At 26.9% G+C, this 21,491-nt stretch overlaps 1 protein-coding gene across 1 annotated transcript; it reads right to left on the reverse strand.

Moving 5' to 3' along the window:
• LOC119685474 (protein kinase 4) lies at window positions 1-20,813 on the reverse strand. Its single transcript, XM_038099759.1, has 4 exons — window positions 20,382-20,813; window positions 11,315-11,427; window positions 5,155-5,323; window positions 1-1,772 (listed from the first exon to the last, which is right to left on the reverse strand). Exons 1-4 carry the CDS (start codon window positions 20,574-20,576, stop codon window positions 138-140), a joined length of 2,112 nt encoding a protein of 703 aa, XP_037955687.1. The 5' UTR covers window positions 20,577-20,813; the 3' UTR covers window positions 1-137.
• Window positions 20,814-21,491: the final 678 nt, after the last annotated feature.

Below are 21,491 nucleotides of genomic sequence, written 5' to 3' on the forward strand. Positions count from 1 at the left end.
TGACAATCGAAGATTGTCAAACCTATAAGCGTCTATGAGGAAATAAGTTTTAGCTGAGGTCATATATATAAAACATTTAATTTTTTATATTTCTTACTACTAAAATGACTATTAAAAACTTCAGTGAATGCAAGGATTTACGCATGCGCCTCCGATATCGAATTGTTGTTTTTCTGCAGCATCGCAGATGTAGTTGTGGTGGCATTCGTATTCGAGTACGTTGAAGAATTCTCCAATGTAGAGGTAACTGTCGAACTGGAACTATTGTTATTAGGACTTGTCGCTTCTAAACTTTCGCTAGGAGCATGCATACTCGCTGTGTGTTCAACTTTGAGTGCAACAGGCACATTTGTATTTGCCTTACGCCGATTCCAACTGAAATTCAGCGCTGTCGTTAGTTTATTGGCAGGTTTCTGTACATTGGCTGAGGGCATTGTATATGTCATATCGTAATCATGACGCCCAATGGAAGAAGGTGGCGTATGATGACTATAACCTGAATCTGAACCAAAACTGGAGTCACCGCGTGAGTACAAGTGCGTAGAATTATGATATGCATGTGGTGCATGCGCTGTATGATAAATGGAGTTGTTGGCATAGTCTGTAGTAATATAGTTAGGATAGGCAGCATGTTGAGCAGTAACTCGTGGTTGAGTCGCTGCATGACAGGTATCGTAATTGTAGTTAGATTGATAAAGTGGTTCCGCATAACCGTAAACGGGTTCAAGAGAATGTGGAGGTGCTATTTGATGACGTCGTTCAAATGTACGTGGATTGGTGCGTGTTGTTAGTGAGCCACGTAGTATGCTATTATTACTATTTTGTGTGGTGTAATATGGCTGTGGATATCTGGAGTTTTGTGCTAAATGTTGCAGTCTTTCACGGAATATTGTAGCTACAGCGTGTGGTTGTGATAGTTGTGCATTGATACGATTTCGTCGATCTACTTCACTTTCGAGTGTATTGTAAAATTGCGGTAATCTTGTATTATGTGCACTATTATTATTGATATGATGTAGACTGTGGTAGGCATGAGGTTGTTGTTGTTGCTGCTGCTGGTGTTGCGGCATATTTCCTGGTACATAAGCTAAAGACATTAAATTGCAGCGTTTATCGTACATATGCTGTATGGCACCCATGTCCGTGGTGTCTGCTGTGGAGGTCGAAGTGTTTATATCATCCACACTTTGAGTGTTGTGACGATGTGTTTTTGTACGCGCTCCATTATGCAATTTACTGCGACCCGTTGTGTGCCTTAAGACGCTGGATAGTAATCCACCGCAAGCACCACGTGTACTACCAGTCGCGGAATTATTACTTGTCGTGGAATTATTGTTATCATTATTGCTATTCGATTGATGATGTGAGTTATTATTGTGTGATGAACTGGAAGAAGCTGCTGTGACAGTAGAACACTCTTGCGAGGAAGAGGATGTAGATAATACACTGTTTCGTTCAGGCGCATTTGAATTAGCTGTTGTACGTTCATGATATATTGTTGCAACGCCAGGTAAATTTGACGCTGCTTCTGATGCAGTGGATTTGTTGAAAGAATGCTCTCCAGGCAATGAGAGTTCGTCTTCAGCGAAGTCATCATCAGAGTGTAGTGGCGGTTCGGAATCAGCATCTGAATCACGTGCAGGACCAAGCTCTTCATAAACATTATCAAGTGAACGATAAGGATCTGGACCTGGCGAAGATGATACCAAAAAGGGCGGTGATCGAGTCATAGGATAACCACTAGGATAATGTATGCTTTTACCATGCATTATCTGTAATAAAGAGAAGAATAATATATATAAGTATATTTAAATAAAAAAATACATATAACTATACATAATAATAATAAAAGGATAAATTATTAATAATAATAACAATTACAACAATTAAAGTTAATTAATAATAATATTTATAATAAATAACAATATTAATAATTAATAAAAAAAATATATAACTATATTTTAATAAAAAAAATATATAACTATATTTAAATAAAAAAATATATATAACTTTATTTTAATAAAAAAAATATATAACTATATTTTAATGTAAAAAAATATAATTATATTTTAATAAAAAAATATATACTGCTTTTATATTTACTATTTATAAATACCATTTTTGTATTTATAAATAAAATTTAAAAATACAAATATATAATATATGATAACACATGAATAATGTTCAGAATTTGGAAAAAAGCTTATAGAAAACTATTTTATAGAGACAATACGTATACATAAAGGAATATGTATATCTAAAGAGATATATATCACTTTATACATAGAGACATACATATAATTTTTTTTTTAAATATTAATCATTGAAGTCAACTATGACGAGTCATATTATGAAAAGGAACTATTTTTAAGTTGGAAGGGTTCGAATAATAATGAAGCGACAACAACAAAAATTATAATTAATTTATTGAAATTTTGTCGACCATACAACGCTGTTTCGAGTATTGCCAAGTACTTACAATCAGAAATACATATATACATAGAGTGAAAGAGTTAATTTCTAATTGTTATCAATTTTATGCCATAAGTTATTCAAAAATTAAAATAAGTATCTAAAATGATTATATATGTATAAATTATAAATATTATGTATTTATATTCATATTTAAATACATTTTTGTTTAAAGTATTATCTAAGCATTTTCTTGGCTTTTGTACTTTACATTGATTAAATCGCAATAAAAACGCAAACCTCTACAGAAGAGCACAAAGGCTGAATTACTCCAATGCACACGTAACCCTCACAAAAGCCACGCAGTCTGTGCGATTCAAGTGTAGTACAGTACAAACAAAGGACGAAAAAAAAAACCGATTTTATATATCCTTGAACTGAAGCAACAAATGCTGTAATGCGATATTAAGGAATATGCAAGCATTTCTTAGCCTTAAGCATAAAAGTCGTTAAAAGGAGCGGCAACCAAAGGAACAGCAAAAAATTGAGCTATACTTTTTTTTGCATTCACTTTTTGTTTTGCTTTTCGGAACAAAGTTGAAATTAAGATGACAACTTGCCAAAATAATAATATAAAAATACAATATAAACGGATCATGACACTCCGCTTCAGCCAGGACATTCATATCCTTCATATTCATGATAATGTAACAATAAAACTGTTGATGATAACATTTGCAATATGAAACGATATGAAACGACATAATAAAAACATAATCAAAACCGAACAACACAACACAAAAGTAAACAAATGCCAAAAATAAAAGCATAAATAAGGAAATAAAAATCGTCCTTAGAAATCGTCCTCGTACCCGCAGCAATACAAAACGAAATACAATAATTTGAATTATACTCAAGTGCTTTTAACTAGCACTGATCTCAGCATATACGGCGAATGTGTGGGAAATCTTGTTGTTGTATTGCAACTTGCGTTGAAATTTAATAGGTTTTCAAATAATTTTCACATCCTTTATTGCTTTGCTCGGTTTTAGTGTTTTAATGTCATAAAAATTAGAAGGAAAAGAATTGTTCGAGGGATGGATTGTCTTACGACAGGATATGTCAGTTTGCATGATTTGGAAATTTTGCAAAATGATGTGACAGTAATTGTCAAAATATTTTATTAAACTTAATTAAAGGTGTGAATGTAGACGATTTAAATGCTTTGCTATGATATATGCCATACTTGTATACTGGATGAGACATAATATATGTAGTATAGTAGTAAAAATGGTCGAGAATATATTTAATATCTATTAAGCTATAAATGGAAGCAATTAGCAGGTCGTTGTCAATATTATAGTCTATTAAGGAAAAAAATTGTTTTGAATTTTAAAGCATATTTGTGACGAGATCTTCAAAGATTTAAAAATTTTTATTAAGGCCGTTTTTAAAGTAGTTCATGTAGTTTTAAAAATATATTAGATAATATGGTTGTAGTTATAAAAGTTATAAAAATTTCCTCAATTTGAAAGAATATTTGTGGATAGATCTTTGAAGACTTCAAAACTTTTATTAGGAATTTTTTTTAAATAGTTCATAGACGTTAAAAAATATTTTAGATAATATGGTTGGATTTTAATTTGAAATTCGCGGGCTATTTTTTTATTCCGGCAGTTTTTTTTATAGGTTGGTAGTACTGTCAATGATCACTGTGCAATGATCTAGTCAATATCTGCATTTGTCTAATCCTTGTGCATGTGTTTTAAAATAATTATATATTATTATTATTAATTATAAATATTTTTTATTATTTTTAATATAAAATTATCTTTTTTTAATCAAGAAACAAAGACTAATTTAATGATTTTTAAAATGACACCTTTTGTTGAGATATAAAGTAACATTAAATTTTAAAATTTTCGTTAAAATAACGTTAAGAATGTTGTGGTAGATATTCGGTTGGTTTAAACAAGTCAAAATAACAGAGAGAGGGCCTGGGCGATCATCAACTGATGAATAACTCGATTGAGAAGTCAAAGATTTGGAGTTAAATAGATTTCTTGTCATAGAAGAATAGCGAATTTACAAACCTCGCTGATATTATTAACATTATAATTATATCACTCCAGGCCATTTTAAAAAATTTTTCGGATCGTAAAAAAGTAGAGAAGTGTTAAAGTTTTTAAAACAATTGTTTCTGACTATCAGGATGAAATGAAATACATAACTGAAGATAATAATTCTATTCTATTATTAATAATATAGTAGCCGCTTATAAATTATAATTTTTCTCCTCTTAAAGAAAAAAAAAACTATGCAGTTACACCCTTAAGTTCAAATTTCTGAACATCTATTGTAAAAATAATAAATATGTATAAATAACAGTAATATATGATTATAAAATATCAAAAATACTAATATATAAATGATAATAAATAATACATAATTAATATATAAATAATAATAAGTAATAATAAATAATAATAAATTATAAAAAATAATAATATAAAAATAATAGTAATATAATATAAACTATTAATGTTTAATAATAATATAAAATATTAATATATAAATTAAAGTATTAAATAAATAATAGTATTATACAAATAGTATAGTATTATACAAATAATAGTAATATTATATAAATAATAATAATAATACCAAAATAATAATAATAATATCTAAATAATAACATATAAACAAAAGTAATTTGTATTATAATTATATAAAAATATTTACCTCAACATTGTGATGATGTCGCATAACAAGCGGTCGATGATGACCCAAATGAGCATCAGGATCTTCGTATGTCAGCGAGTGACTGCCACCTAATGGTAAGTTACCATTCATATGTGGGCCACGTGTAGGTGTTTTGCATGGCAGGAAATTTTGAACTTTTCGCTTATTTCTGTAAATAGAAATGTATTAATTAGTAAAAATAATTTTATTTTCACGTTCTTATACAATGTGTTATATATATACAATAACCTATATTTTTTGGATATAAGTATAGAGAAAATGTAAATAAGGACATATACTACGATCATTTCGAGTCTATGAAGGAGATATTACAAATTTTAAATTCACTGTGTTTTGTTATAAATATGATGTAAATATATACCCATATAGTATAAATATGTATTGATATGGTATAAATATGAATCAATATCATATAAATACTGGTATAAATACTGATATGTTATAAGTATGTACCGATATAGTATAAATATGTACTGATATGGTAAAAATATGTACCAATATGATATAATAATTTATCTAACTCAGTACTTTTTGCTTTCATTACAAATTTACTCTAGATCAAATAAAAAAAAAATAAAGGAAAAATAAATTTTTTGTTTCATTTAAAATAATTTATGAAAGAGGCCATATGTTTCCCCAACGGTTGATAACAATTTTTTTTGTTGGTTCAGCATTCATGCCATGCATTTCTGAATCAATAATTGACGTTCTCAGTATACATATATAGCAGTTGTAGTATTCTTAATTATTACCTACTCGGTATACTTAATGAATGACATTTTAAAACCATTTCAACAGCTTCCTTGAGCTTGTTATATACGAAAACAATAGCTACAACTTGTATATTGTATCTGCGAATGCTATGCAATCTTTTGGTACTCTTCATAACCCTAATTATATTAAAAATATGTTCAAGACAGTTCGAGGATTCTCAGGATACTCAATTAAGTCATAATTTTAAACATTAATAGTCCTTTGTTTAGTAACATCACGCTACAATGTTTTAGTTGCTTATACTTAACAAAATTGATACAATGTATCTATCACAACATGAGTATATCATTCATGGATACGCAAACATTAACATTTCCTGAAATCTTTTAATTGTTAGGAAAATATAATTTAAATGCAAACTCTCATACAAATAAATTTCAATTTTCTCGAAGATGACGAAGTAGCATCGGAACCAGAAGTAGAAGCAGTAGCAGAGGAAGACGCAGTCAACAGTTAAAGTTTATTTTACACGCCGTTAACATATCTTAACTTTGACTTTTGTGTCTTAACTGTCTATTTGTGTGTCAGTCTGTATGTACGCATGTCTGTCTTTAATTGTCTGTCTGACTGAATGTCTGTCTGTCTGTCTGTCTATTTGTCTGTCCTGTATTTTAAGTTGAGTTGATGTCAAGAATAGCTCACTAACTCACTTGTCGGCTTCATTTGCAAGCTAACAATGTTAAAACATCCTAACCCCGTTACTTATTCAAGCTTGCCTTTCTTCAATTTTTATTTTCATTCCGTTTAACAATCACACTAAACATTCTCATCCTTGCACAGCACATAATATATGTATAGTCAGACCAACCGACACATATTCGTATGTGAGCGCAACGCCGAGCAGTGGTGTATATGCGCCTTGCGGTATGCCACATAATATTGCTGCATACTCTCGTATACTTATTCAATTTATTTTAAAGCAAATTTCAAGATAAGATGCTCCAGCAGTCTTAACAACATTTCTTGTCTTACGCACATTTATTATAAATGAGTTTTGTCATAATTTTTCATTTTGCTTGAATACATTACGGCAGCACAAAACTGATCCTTTCGAAAGGATATACTTATTGTATACTTTTTAACTTGCAGCATACGCGTTTACGTACTTACATTTCTCAATGTAGGAAACAATTGTTTTATTTTCTCATAATTTCGAGAGTTTATTTATGTCCGTTCTATAAGTTAAAGGAAATTATACAATTGTTTGGATTTATTATGTCTTAAAAAATACAAAATACGAAATACAAACTCAAATGAACTTTACTACATACATTTGCTAGTTAGGAGAAGAAATAAAATATTTAAGGATACAATTTATATGTTAGCCAACGTATATACGATATAAATTATTTAAAATTCCTTCGCATATGATTTAAAGTTTAATGTCGGTACCATGACGCATGATGGATTAAACAAAGCTTATTTGGTAATGTAATATGAAGTATGTGTTTGGGTTTTTTATCTCAAAAATTTCATATTTTATAATATAAAAAGAAACAAATATTAAAATAATAGATGTGAGTGAGAAAAATATTTTGCTTTACTTAGTTAAATAAGATGTAATTTCTAAAGTATTTAATTTTAAAAAGTTGGTCGTTCTAATTCTTATAAACGAAAACAAGAAATCTTCTAGTACAAATATTTCAAATACTTCTAGCACGTATAAGTTTGTATCAATACGCCCATTTAGTTTCGATTGGATGATAACAGGTTCTAAAGATCTACTTAGGTCTGGTAGCCCATAATATTACCTTATAAAAACCTTACCTTAGCTTATAAAACCTTAGGTATTCTTCAATGGCCGATAGTCCATTGTGCACTTATTATAATTTTAGATATAACATATTAGCAATTTAAAAAAAGGCTATTGTTTAAGTTATTTTTTAAGTATCCTATCCATCTAAGTACATAGTACGATGCAAAGTAGTAATTCAGTTTTTCTAAAAGGAGCAATGTTATTAAAATTTGTTTGTTTTTGTTTCTATAAATAGAAAAGAAATTAATTTATAGAAGACGAATGATGAAACTATATCGTAAATTTTTTTATAAAATTTTATTTTATAACATAATTTGTAATTAATATTATATATTATTCAAGAAAGAACTAACTAATAAAAAGGGAGTGTATATATATATATATACAAATATATATATAATGTAATATATAATGTAATATATAATGTAATATATAATGTAAAAAAATATAGATTATTCAATTAGTAAAATATGCGATTACTTTAATAACTGATGTTCAGGATTTTTACAAAATATTCTGAAAGTGAGCCTATAAAATATATCGAGCAAAAAAAAATAAATAAATAAATAAAATAAAGCAATAGAGAGAATAATACTACTATTACTTCATTATTTTTACTAAAAAAAAGGTTTAAAAAGAGAAAATTTAGATAAAATTCTATGAACATGATCATACTTTCTTTATCGATCTCTTCTAACAATTGAGGCTGAATTAGTTGTGCTATAAGATAATAGCTGGTTTTTCTATCTTATGGAGACAATGGTTACTATTATTTGTGCCGAAGAAAAATAGGGTAGAAACGCAAGAACCAATAACCAATGGTTTCTTGATGTAAACATATGAGAAATCTTATATCATTACTTCGCATTTTTTTTTTATGTGAAGTATTTGATGATCGCTTAAAACTTTTTTGTTTGTGTGTTTATACTGTTTTGGTTTGTGTGTACTCCGTCATAATTAATTACTTATCAGCGTGATTGACTATGATATTTGATTCAGCCTTGACGGCTTAATAGAGAATAAGTTTAATTATCCTTTGGGCCAGCTTTGCATTATGAAATATAATTTCGGGCACACTTTTGGAATTATCATTGCCGCATATGACCCGTTGGGTACTAACAGTTACAGATCCATGGCAAAAAAAAATTATTGATAAGTTTAATTCGTTACATATATTACTACTTGAAAGCGTGGATATTTCAGCCAAGGATGAATTAGTATCACATTAGTATTATAACTCAAATTATTTAGAATAAACGTTTTTCATTATTATATATATATATATATATATATATATATATATATAACTATATATATGTATAATAAATGCTTTAAATATTTGTTCTTTCAAATTAAATTGGAAATTCTTATTGGTTTTATATTATTTAAAATGAATTCAAAATTTTTTATAAATAATTTTAAATAAATTAAATTTTCGCGCGTCACAAACACACACACACACACATAAACAGGCAATCACTTGAACAAAACTTTGAGTAAGCATTAATTATGAAGTCAAAAAGCTAAAAACTGAATTCCTTTTTTGTGTGCTTAACCAGAAATATTCGCACAAATTTAATATACTCATCCATATAAAAATTTTAGTATGATTTTATCAAAACACCAAAAAAAAAATCACACAACTCGAGAGGAAAACGCAAATAATAAATTTATTTTTCATGATAGAGAAGGCTGTTGAATGTACACAGTTAAATTGTTTAATAAATAAGTAAATGAGTGCGTGCAAGTGAGTGCTATTTTCTCTTTTTATTCATATTTTTGTTGTTATTTGGTTTTTTGCAGTGTGCGAATGAGTGTTTAAGTTATGAATTTCCCTTGATTACAAGTACATTCATACATATTAAATGAAATTGTTCTCAGGCACACACACATACACACGAATTCATATGCACAACCGAAAAGTACGCCATTCATGCATGAGCATACAGACAGCAACCACAACGCACAACACATATACACACAGGCACAAAAGAAAAGTATGCAAAAGTTTTTGCTTTAAAGTACAAGCAAATGTTTCTCCATGTATATTTTTGGTGTGAGGATGTTTGTATGTTTGTGTGTTTGTTTTAGCGCGTATCCACTTTTGAATAAACAAAATCAATGCTTTGCTGCATATAATTTGGTTTCTACTTTTGGGATATTGACAACGTACACACGCACATACACACACGCATCAAAGCACACAAACAAATACGAAATTGGCATAGAAAACACACACGCCAATGCCTTAAGCTTTGTATTAAAAAGGAAAAGCGCAGATACTCGTACTTTTGAAGTGCTGCCATAGTCATAATATTTTTGTCAGCCAAGAAGAAGTAAGTATGCTACTCGTACAATAATAATGATAATATTATTAAGTAGCTATGGTACTTCAATATATATGCATATAAGTACATATTTATATTTATTGTAATAAGCTAGCAGATATTTACATAAATGAAGGTGGTATATAAAGTTTAATTTCATGCTTTCCTTTATTTGCCATTTTTTTTGTTTTATTTTTTTAAAAATTTTTTTTCCTTCTTTTTTGGCAAACGCAGCGCAGATATTGTGGCGTATACGTACTTTAATAAGTAAAAAAAAATTATAAAAAAAATTTGAATTATGTTTCTGGCAAGAGAAGGACTTATGCGCTCTTCGTCAAAAGTGAAAAAATTTTAATTAATTTATGCGTTCTAAAGTGTAGGCAAAAATTTAATTAGAAATATATTTGCGTTAAAAGTGAAAGCATATTTTGCGGTGTTGTTTACATGTTTAATTTTTGACACATAATTTTTTGTATCTTGCTTTTACCAAGTAAAAGTAAAGTTGTTGCTGTTTTTCGTCCTTTGAGGACGCAGGCAAGAGTTTTGTGCCAGTACAACCATAAGACAAAAGTCTCTTCTTTTTTTTTTGTCTTAAGTGTAAAGGAAAGTCTATTAAAGTAAAGACAACTTAAGTCTCAGAAGTGTTGTTTTCTTATTTGTATAATGTTTTTTCGTTTTTGTTTTGTGTCTAAAACATAAGGAATGTGAAATATTTACCATATATCTTCTGCTTACATGAGAATTGATAATTTCAAAAATATAAACAATTTAAAAATATACCCATGTCTAGCAATTTAAAATGTAAATATTGAAACAGAAAAGAAAAGCTATGAATAATATAGAATAAATAAATTTAACTATTTATTTACAATGATTTAAACATTTGAAAATTGTTTAACATACGAGTAACATCAAAATATTTTTTTATAAAAATTAACTTTTTCGTGAAAAAAATATATTTGCAAAATACTAGAAAATTTTTTTAAAAAAATATTTTAAAAACCACTGATATGAATACTTGGCAATACTCGAAAAAGCGTTATATGGTCAGCCAAATTTCAATAAATTAAATAAATTTTTGTCCTTGTCATTTCTTTGCTATTCGAATCTGTCTAACTAACTAAAAATAGTTTCTTTTCGTCATAAAGAAGGTGTTTAAGAAATCTGAAATTCGACTAAGATCCACTAATATGTAATTTCCAATTATATTCATTCTACGTTATGTAAGCGCAGAATGACAAAGTATATATAATATAATAAATAATTCTAGTTTTCTACTTACTTCCATATAAAAAGCGATGATATTAAAACGACTAGAACAAGTAGCAATGAGAATACAGCTATCATTGCAGATGTTTGCAGCGACTGACTACTGTAGAAACTTGCATCGAATATCTGTAATAAGAAAAAAAATTAGATAATTCTTGATATTCAATTTCTATAATTTAAACGATTCATTATGATAAATCACATATTACAAGAAATATTAGGTTTGGTAAGTTAATAGTTATGATAAGGAAACACTGTAGGCTGTAATAAAGAAAGAAGAAAATATAAGAAAGGAGAAGAAAATAAGAAGCACAGAAGAAGAAGAGAGAAAATAAAAGAAGGAAATAATAAGAAGAAAAAGAAAGGAAGGAAAAGAAAAGAAGGAGGAGAATGGAAGGAAAAGAAGAGGAAACGAAAATAAGCCAAAGAAAGGAAGGAAAGGAAAAGAAAAGAAGAAAAAGAAACGAAGAAAAAAAGAAGAAAGATAAAGAGAAGAAAATGAAAAAAGAAAAAAAGAAGAAATGAAGAAAAGAAGCAAATACAAAAAAAAAAAGAACAAAAAGAAAAAAAGAAAAAAAAAGAAGAAAAAAGAAAAGCAAGAACAAAAAGACAAGAACAGAAGAAAACAAGAATACGAAAAGAAGAAAAAACTAAGAAAACTTGATAAAAAGAAAAAAATATATACAAAACAACAAAAGAATAAAAAAGAAAAAGAATGAAAGACAAAAAAAAAATAAATAAAAAAAGGGGAAGAGAAAAAAAAATAGTAAGAAGAAAGGAGAAAAGTATATAAAAAAGAGAGGAGGAATAGGAGAGAAAAGGAAATAAGAAAAAATAAATAAGAAAACAGAAAGACAAAAAATAAGAAAAGAATAAAAAATAATAGTGATTATATTAAAATTGGATGGAATCAATATTATAAAGTTTTTCAACGTTTCAGTCGAGTATTTTCTATACAACAGAATTTATTATAATGTAATTTATCAAAAATACTTAAATGGTATACTCGTACAGCTTAAATAATCATTTAAATTACATTATAGATATAACTTATATTGTTTATAACAATAAAAACCCCCAAAATCAACAAATCGCAAATCGCTGCCTAATTTAACACAAACTAACTTTAAAATTACAATGTCTCTTCGTATGTCTGTCATCCTGGTTTGTTGTTGTTATGGGTTTGTGTGTCTGTCTGATATTGATACTACTCATATCACCTAACACGTACACAGTTTGATAATACTTCCTGCGGCAGTAATCGCTTTGAACTACCAATGCCAGAGAAAACTTTTACCAGGATTTTATTGCAAAATGGCAAAAAAATAAAAATAAGAAAAAAAAAAAAAAGAAAATCAAAAGAAAAATAAAGTTAACCATGCATGTTTCCAAACAATTTCACCAAAAAGTGGTTACAAAAGAATTTTGCTTTTGATTGAAGAGTAAAGGGAAAAAAATATTACCAACACACATTCATACTCTCGCACGCATACATACACACTTATCCATATAAATGCAGAAAACATATAAAAAACCTGGACACGTGCATAGAAATTCAAACAGAAATTTGTGAACCCACGAATTTTTGCAGTGGCAAAACTTTTTTACGCTTTCCGGAATTGATATGCTGAAACTGAAATTGTTACGGATTTTTCTTCTTTGTTTCCCAATTTTTTTCTTTTCTTCTTCTTCGTTTTCTCCTTAATAAGAGACAACAATGAAAGTAAGAAGAAAGTGTATATAATTTTATAAAAATTGTAAAGTAAAGTTTTGCAATTATTGGGTTGAGTAACGTCTAAGTATATTTGTCTGTTGCTAATAAGTAGCGCTGGTAGGCTGTGAAAGTGCAAGTGCGGAATTTCCGCTGGCGAAGAATAAACGGGAATAGTCGTCTACTTATAGTGACAAATTTAACGAGTGTTCGGAAGAAAAGCGGGAGGGGAAAGGAAGCCGGAAATATACAAGATACATTGAAATGAAACTTAGAGTTTAAAAATAAGTTAAGGTTGTAATTTTTTAGCTATAGTGGGAGAGAGTGTATGGCAGCTGCTAGCTAAAATGCTTTATAATATGATAGAATATAATACCATTGAAGTTGAATGCAATGGAGAAAGTAGAGTGAAAGTGTATAAAGAGAAAAGGAACATTTAATTACAAAACTTGCAAAAACTTGCTTTACACATTAAATTTATTATACACTTTATACAGTGTAAGTTTTTCACTTCTTTATATTTATAATATAATATTACATTTTTATATAATTATTTTAACATCTAAGTCTTTATATACCTAAACGTGACATAGGGACACAATTTTTCCTTTTAAAAAATGCTCACTTAAAAATAAGTTTTTAACTTTTATTTTTAGTAATAAAAAAAAAAAACTTAAGTCCATAAAAATGCAGCTTTAATATATTGGCAAAAAATTTCATTTACTTTATTTTTTTTTTGTGTTCCAATAAATAATTTAATTTTAGACAGAAATGAATCTGTTTCGCCAACACAAATTTTGCTGCTGATCCTTTTGATTTAGTCATGCATGAATTATTAAAGAATTCTTGCTGCCTTCAGTTTTATTATTAAATTTTTCATTTTTAATTTGAAATATGATGAAAAAACTTAAAAATAATAATGCAATTAAATTTACTTTCTAAATCTATAGTACTTTAAAATTCAATTTTTCTACTAAGCAATGTACACATAATTTATACAAATCTTAGAAACATTTCCATTAGTCATTCACAATTGAAAATAAAAATCAATATTAATAAAAAATTTTAATTATAATAAAAATAGAAAAAATATCTTTAAATATTTTTAATAATCAAATTTAAGATAAATATTTATTTCTATCTATAAACATTTCTGCGGAATACTTCAGCTGTGACAATGATTGTTAGGAGGGATTGTCATTTCGGCCATGTGTCGTTTAATAGGTCAGAAGCCTATAATAATTGCTTTTAAATTTGCTATTTTATTATAATTCTATTCAATTTCTATTTTATTTTTCTTTTATTTCTATTTCATTTTAATTTTATTTCTATTCTATGTCCCATTTCTATTCTATTTCCTTTCTACTTCCATTCTATTTTTCTTTTTCTAATTTCATTCTAATTTTATTCCATTTCTATTTTAATTTTATTCTGATTCTATTCTAATTTAATTGTAATTCTTTTTTAATTATATTCCGATTCTATTCTATTCTATAAATTTCTTCTATATTTGCTTGCGATATTTTTTACTTAACAACATATACAAAACGTATACCTATAAATTGTAGGACTATTCCAATTGTGGTCCTTTCTTTAAATAAAGGACGTAATTTAATTCTATTCTTTAATAAATTTTTACAACTCTTTTTATTATGTTAAATAGTATGAATAGCAGTTCAGGTATATCAGATCTTTTTCTGGTCAGTATATCAACTACGTCGTTTTTCTTAACATTTCTGTGTCCTGGGACCCACATAAGCTAAACATTGTGTCTTTTAATTAAAGTGGTTAAGTTTTTTTTGCGTTGTTTCCTTAGATTAGAAGCGTTAAAGATTAAACTTAAAGATTAAACTGTACTTTGGTCTATTAAGTAGTATAAAGCGCTTATTATCTTTTCATTCCACAATTGTAAACACCTCCGCATTAAAAACGTCAGACAAGTTTGGAACGATGTACAGACTTTTTTATTTTTCGTCTCATGAATATATACTTGTGCGACATCATCTTGTTCTATCTTGGAACAGTCCTTGAACATTGCTGCTTTGAAAACGTCTATCAGAGAAGAGGCATAGTTCAAACGCTTATTAAAGCAAGCAAGTAATATTTGATCTGTCTATTAAAAGTCTGCCAAAAGATAGAAAGAAAAGAACTATCAAAAGGTAGTTTTTATTTAGAGTCCTTTGAGAATAGGTGAACCACGTAAAATTCGGTTCACATTCATTTTTGAAATGTTAGTGGTCCTATTTCTGCCTTGTAAAGTTTACGTTATTGTAGTGAACAAGTTGGGTTAAAATGCACTTATATTGGAAATAATCCCGAATGCGGAGTGGATTTAAAACTGGTATCTGCTTATAAAAATTTTTTAAAAGTATATATACAGAACGCGCTAAGAAAATGTTTCCATTGAAATGTCTGTTTATAAATATTCTTAAAAGGATATATAGAGAAAACGTTAAGAAAATATTTATTAATAAAACATTATTAATTCTTATAATTATAATAATAAAATTATAATTTTTATAAATATAGCAAGACTTAGCAGAATCAATATAAGCTTTAGTTCAGGTAATGAAGATGTAGGAGAGTACATGTAAGAAAAAAATTACTATACCATACACTAAAAAAATACTTGAAATTCGATAAGTCCATAAACACGTAATAAATTTCAACGGCACCTCTTAAAGGCGGTAGCAGATAAAAATTATTTCATAGCAGCAGACAATAAGCGAAATACCAGTGAATAAATGAACTTCGAAATGCTTTGCGTTTGTGTTAAAGCCAAAAAGTATCTTTTAATAAAAATAAAATTGAAATTCAATACAATATTTATAGGAAAATAGAAAACGCTTTTGTTCAGTTGAAAACAATTCAATTCAACCGAAATGACTTTTTTTAAAACAAAATTTATTATAAATATGTAAATAAGTTATCGATTATTATTTCTCGATTTTAATAAATAATCAAAATTTATAATAGTATAATTTTTTTTTAATAAACAGTGAAAATATTAAAATAAAAAATTATTTTAATAAAATTATTTTAATAAAAGCATTTTAATAAAAGCAGTCCCATGTATAAATATTTCATATGTTAATATTATAAAAGCATTTTGGTTGCATATTTATATTTATATTTTATTTAATTTTTTTTTGGGTAATTTTTTTCATAAATTATTAATGGTGTTTATCGCACATAAAACACTGAAGATTATGCGGCGCAACACAATAATTTATTAAAAATTTAATGTTTATTAAATTTGGAATTAATTTTTTTGTACTCAATAAAATTGATTTATTCGAAAATGATTTTGTAAATATTGATGACACAATTTCGTTTTCGGTTTTCGGTTTTCAGTATTCAGTATTCAGTTTTCATGTTTATTTTATTTTAAAAGCTGCTACTGCTGCAGTTTTTATTATCAGCGATTTGGTTTGAGAGTTCGACTGCCACTGCCGCTGCCGTTGCCACTGTGTTCCCTGGGCTTATCAGCAATTAAATACTGACACTGAGATACATTTACGTGCATTGCAATGGCCCCGTCGCATTTATTTCCCTTTAACAAATGTAATTAATCATTTTAAGTGGATCATAAATATTTAATTTTTCATAGAATTAACGATAATCGTTTGTCGCTGCTCGTACTTATGAAATCGAAACGGAAAAGGGTGCAAGGTACTTCGCTACGGGTGTGTAGGGAAGGCAGACAGAACAAATAACTATGAAGAATTGATTTAATATTAGGAAACTAAATATTTTTAATAAATACTGACAAATATAAATAAACTACCGACCGCGCTTCATTGATTATCAACTCTTTTTACATGAAGTAAATGTAAAAGTGTGAAAGTTACTTTGTCAATAATTGAAATGGTGTTAAGAAAATAAACGCTTATCTTGGTAGACCCTAAAGTAAATAATTGCTTAGAATGTAAACTTTAATATAGATAAGGGATTGCATACAAAACGATCATAAAATTCTGTTTTTAGTTGGCTTAACATGAAATTGATAAATGTTAGATATCAATAAATTAATAAAAAAATATTATCTAAAAGTAAATACAACAAAAAAAAATATGTAGAGGACATAATTCTTTATTATAATGAAGTTATTTACTAAAATGAATTAAATGGACAATGACATAATAATTAAACAATAATAATAAAATAATAAATAATAATAAAGTAATAAATAATAATAAAATAATAAATAATAATAAAATAATAATAAATAATAATAAAATAATAATAAATAATAATAAAATAATAATAAAATAAGAATAAAATAATAATAAAATAATAATAAAATAATAATAAAATAATAATACAATAATAATAAAATAATAATACAATAATAATAAAATAATAATAAATAATAATTGTGTTTGTCCTTTATTTCTTTCTTTGCTATTCAAAATCCCTCTAAATTTAATAAAATAATGATAAATAATAATAAAATAATAATAAAATAATAATAAATAATGATAAAATAATAATAAATAATAATAAAATAATAATAAATAATAATTGTGTTTGTTCTTTATTTCTTTCTTTGCTATTCAAAATCCCTCTAAATTTAATAAAATAATAATAAATAATAATAAAATAATAATAAAATAATAATAAAATAATAATAAATAATGATAAAATAATAATAAAGTAATAATAAAATAATAATAAATAATAATAAAATAATAATAAAATAATAATAAATAATGATAAAATAATAATAAATAATAATAAAATAATAATAAATAATAATTGTGTTTGTTCTTTATTTCTTTCTTTGCTATTCAAAATCCCTCTAAATTTAATAAAATAATGATAAATAATAATAAAATAATAATAATAAATAATAATAAAATAATAATAAAATAATAATAAAATAATAATAAATAATAATAAATAATAAAAAATAATAATAAAATAATAATAAAATAATGATAAAATAATAATAAATAATAATAAAATAATAATAAATAATAACAAAATAATAATATTTATAAATCAATTAAATCATTTTAATTTTTAATAATATTTAATATTTTAATTTTTTAATAAAAAAATGGTATTCTATTTTATTTTAACATATAACAGCTGTTTTGAGTGGTAGAACAAAATCAGTTAATTTAATAATAGCAAGCATATAAAATAATTATTATTAATCTTTTAAGAAAATGGATGTCTAATTTGTTTAATATTATTTTTTAAGACCGCCATTTCTCAATCAAACCTCAATAAACCCAACACAATTTTTATTTAAACTTGAAGTAATCACTTAAGCAAAGAAGAAACCTTATTTCTTTGATTTTAAATCTTTAAATCGCAAATCTACGCAAGTAAAGAAAAAAACATTGACAGATTCTCTAATAACGAGAGAAATATATAAATAAATGAAAGACACTCGCATCTTATATGTTACCAGCGTTCTTCTCTTCTGTCTACCGCAATCTATAATTTATAATCTACATATAAAATATATAGATAATCTATAATCTAAATATCAAGAAAATAGTTCTATTTTGTAACAGTTTAGTGTCAGATCAAGAGTTCTTCTTCAGCTTTAGTTCTGGATTTTGTTGACAAAGCTTTAAAGGGCTTTGTGTAAATAAAAGTGAATTTGGTACAATAGGATTCTTTTGGACTATTGCACCGGTTGACATCATTAGTTATAAATAAAAAATAATAATTATTATTTGGTTCAACAGCTCACACAGTGTGTTTTGGTCTGTGTAATGTTTCACCTTCATACGAGCCGAATACTTTACTAGTGGGAACTTTTCAGTTTCTAGTACACATTTTATTCAAATCCATATGACATCTTCATACCACTTCAGTCGTCCATTTTTTTCTGCCTTATCAATGCATAATTTCGATTGCACTCTTTCGAAAACTCTTGTTAAGTTTATTTGGGTTATTTGCCTAATTAAATTCAGTATGTGGGTTTTAACAAATGGAACAAAATTTTCACCGTCTATCACATGTTCAAATAATTTCGTTAATCCATTCAGCTTTACTCTCCATTTTAAACTTCCATTTAATCTCATTGATTCGAATCTTAACAATCTACCATATATTTATTAGCTTAAGTTAGTTTATGTGTTTCCCAGCTGTGGGGTTGGGAATACTAGGGCTATTACTCGTATAATATCAACGCATTCATTTATTAATCAGTTTCTATACATTAATTTATAATAATTTATTATTATTTATTAATGATACATTAAAATTAGTAGATTAAATTATAACTTCAGCTAACATTAAAAAAAATTATTATAAATTTTATTTCCATTTTTATTCGTGACTGACTTTTTGCCATTAAATTTTAACACGTTTATACGTTTTTATATGATTTATAAATTTTTTAAAATATTGATATATTGCATTTGGCACATATAATTTATATGGCATTTCGTTAGACCATATGTTGCTGACAGATTTTTGTATTGTTGACTGTGTAAGTGTACGTAAATGTTTCAGAAGACTTCCCCTTTTTTCTTTTTATTCCCATACAAAATTATTATTGTTGCATATTGCAGTAAAAAAGTTAATTCCGGTTCAAGTTGTAGCGATAATTTTTTTTTTTGAAACTGATTTACTTGCAAACACACACCCATACATACATACATACATTCACATATATGTATATAAACATATATCAATATCGATAATGTTTATAAGGTTCATAAAGCATGCAAAGTATTTAAATGTTTGCGCAAATCAAAATAAAAAAAAAACAAAATGTGCGAAAGTATCTTAAAGATTTTATGTCAATGAAAGCTGCTGTGCATTTCAGTAGAAAAAAATAATACAAACAAGGAAGAAGAATAAAATGTGGAAAAATGTTATAAAATATCTGAAAAGGAATGTTTAACTTGTTGTCAAACGTTGCTTTTTTATACGCACAACAACGACAGCTGACAGTTATTTAGAACAAATGCTTTCTGCATGCAAAAATATTTTATTCTATATATACTATACTCCTACAAAGATATATACAACAATATACATATATACACATCTATATAGAAATATACTCCTCTGAATTTGGAACTTAGAGAAATGTTTCTGTGTATCTTTATAAGTAACAAATTGTGTTTGACACTGAAATTTACAGTAGCATTTTGGATTTTGGTTGCAGTGCATTTTGGAAACATAATTCGAGCAGATGTCATAAATGCGGGTAGTTAGTTATTGACTTTATCTGTTAGGGGGTGAGGTTGAGGGTGAGTGAGATAAGCTCGCCGCCAAGTGAGCGTGTAAATGAGACACGTACAAGTTTCAGATTCAAATTATGTTAAGTAATAATTTTTGCGATAATTTTTATTTGATTTCAAATTTAATTATTAAAATTGTATTTAATTCCACTTACCGGTATTGCCTCGCACATATCTTGTTCCCAATACTGTTGAGCTTTTCGTATCAGCTCTTCTTCATTGCATCTGTTCAGGTTCTGTTCGTCTAAAAAAGGTGGCCTGGGTGGTGGTGGTATAAGAAATTGTGGCGGTGGTCCTAAAGGACTGCCGCATTCATCACACTCAATTATATCATCAACCATTTTCCACATTTGTTTTAATTTTCTGTTTTGTTGTTTTATTTTTCAGTGTTAGCGAAAAGTATATATACTTTCTTTCGCTTTTCTAATGAAATTGGAAAATTGCTGGTAAAAACAAATAAAAAGTTGTTATATCCTTGGTTTTTTCTACACTGATTTCATGTGTAGTCTTGTCAAATTTGTTGCATTCTGGCTTTGTTATTGTTGTTGCTCATATTTACATTTGATTATATGGCATTATTTGTTGTATAAAATCGGAAATCTGCAATCAAATGAAAAAAATATACAATTAATATTAAACGCTTGCAATCTCAGCTGTCCATCACTAATTTCCTTTGTTACTATCTACTAGATACAGAACTACAGATGTTAACATTACTTGTGTCTGGGTTACATTTAATAATCTATCTTGTCTAATGCTCATGTTAAATTTCTTTTGCCGCATTGTCAAAAAGGACTCAGTATGCTATTAACACCACTGACCTTTTTTGTTTGGCTTCATTCTTCTATGTAATACATAATGGATATTATAATTATGTATGCTAAAATTTTATCTGCTGAGTTGTGTGGCGGGCACGTCACAGTGACGTTTTGTTCAGGGCATTATTGTAACGTGCAGTTTTTAGGAAAATAATGATTTTTACATATTTTTATGCACAAACTCCATTCAAATGAAAATTTTTAGTGTGCAGTTGACATCTTTTTAGCGATTTGTCAAAAAGAAAAAAAAAAGCATTTAACACTCTTATATATTTTAAGACATATGTTTTAAATGTTTCATTTAATAATATTGGCACAATCCTAAAAATTTTGATATTCAACTATTATTAAATTGAAGTGGACTATAGACGAGAGTAATAAAGTAGACGACAGTGGTGGTAGAGTAGAAAATAGTAAGCAATAAGTGGCTTATTTAGGACTTATACC

The sequence above is a fragment of the Teleopsis dalmanni genome, chromosome 2 (assembly GCF_002237135.1).
Source record: "Teleopsis dalmanni isolate 2A chromosome 2, ASM223713v2, whole genome shotgun sequence".
In the NCBI taxonomy this organism is placed as follows: domain Eukaryota; kingdom Metazoa; phylum Arthropoda; class Insecta; order Diptera; family Diopsidae; genus Teleopsis; species Teleopsis dalmanni.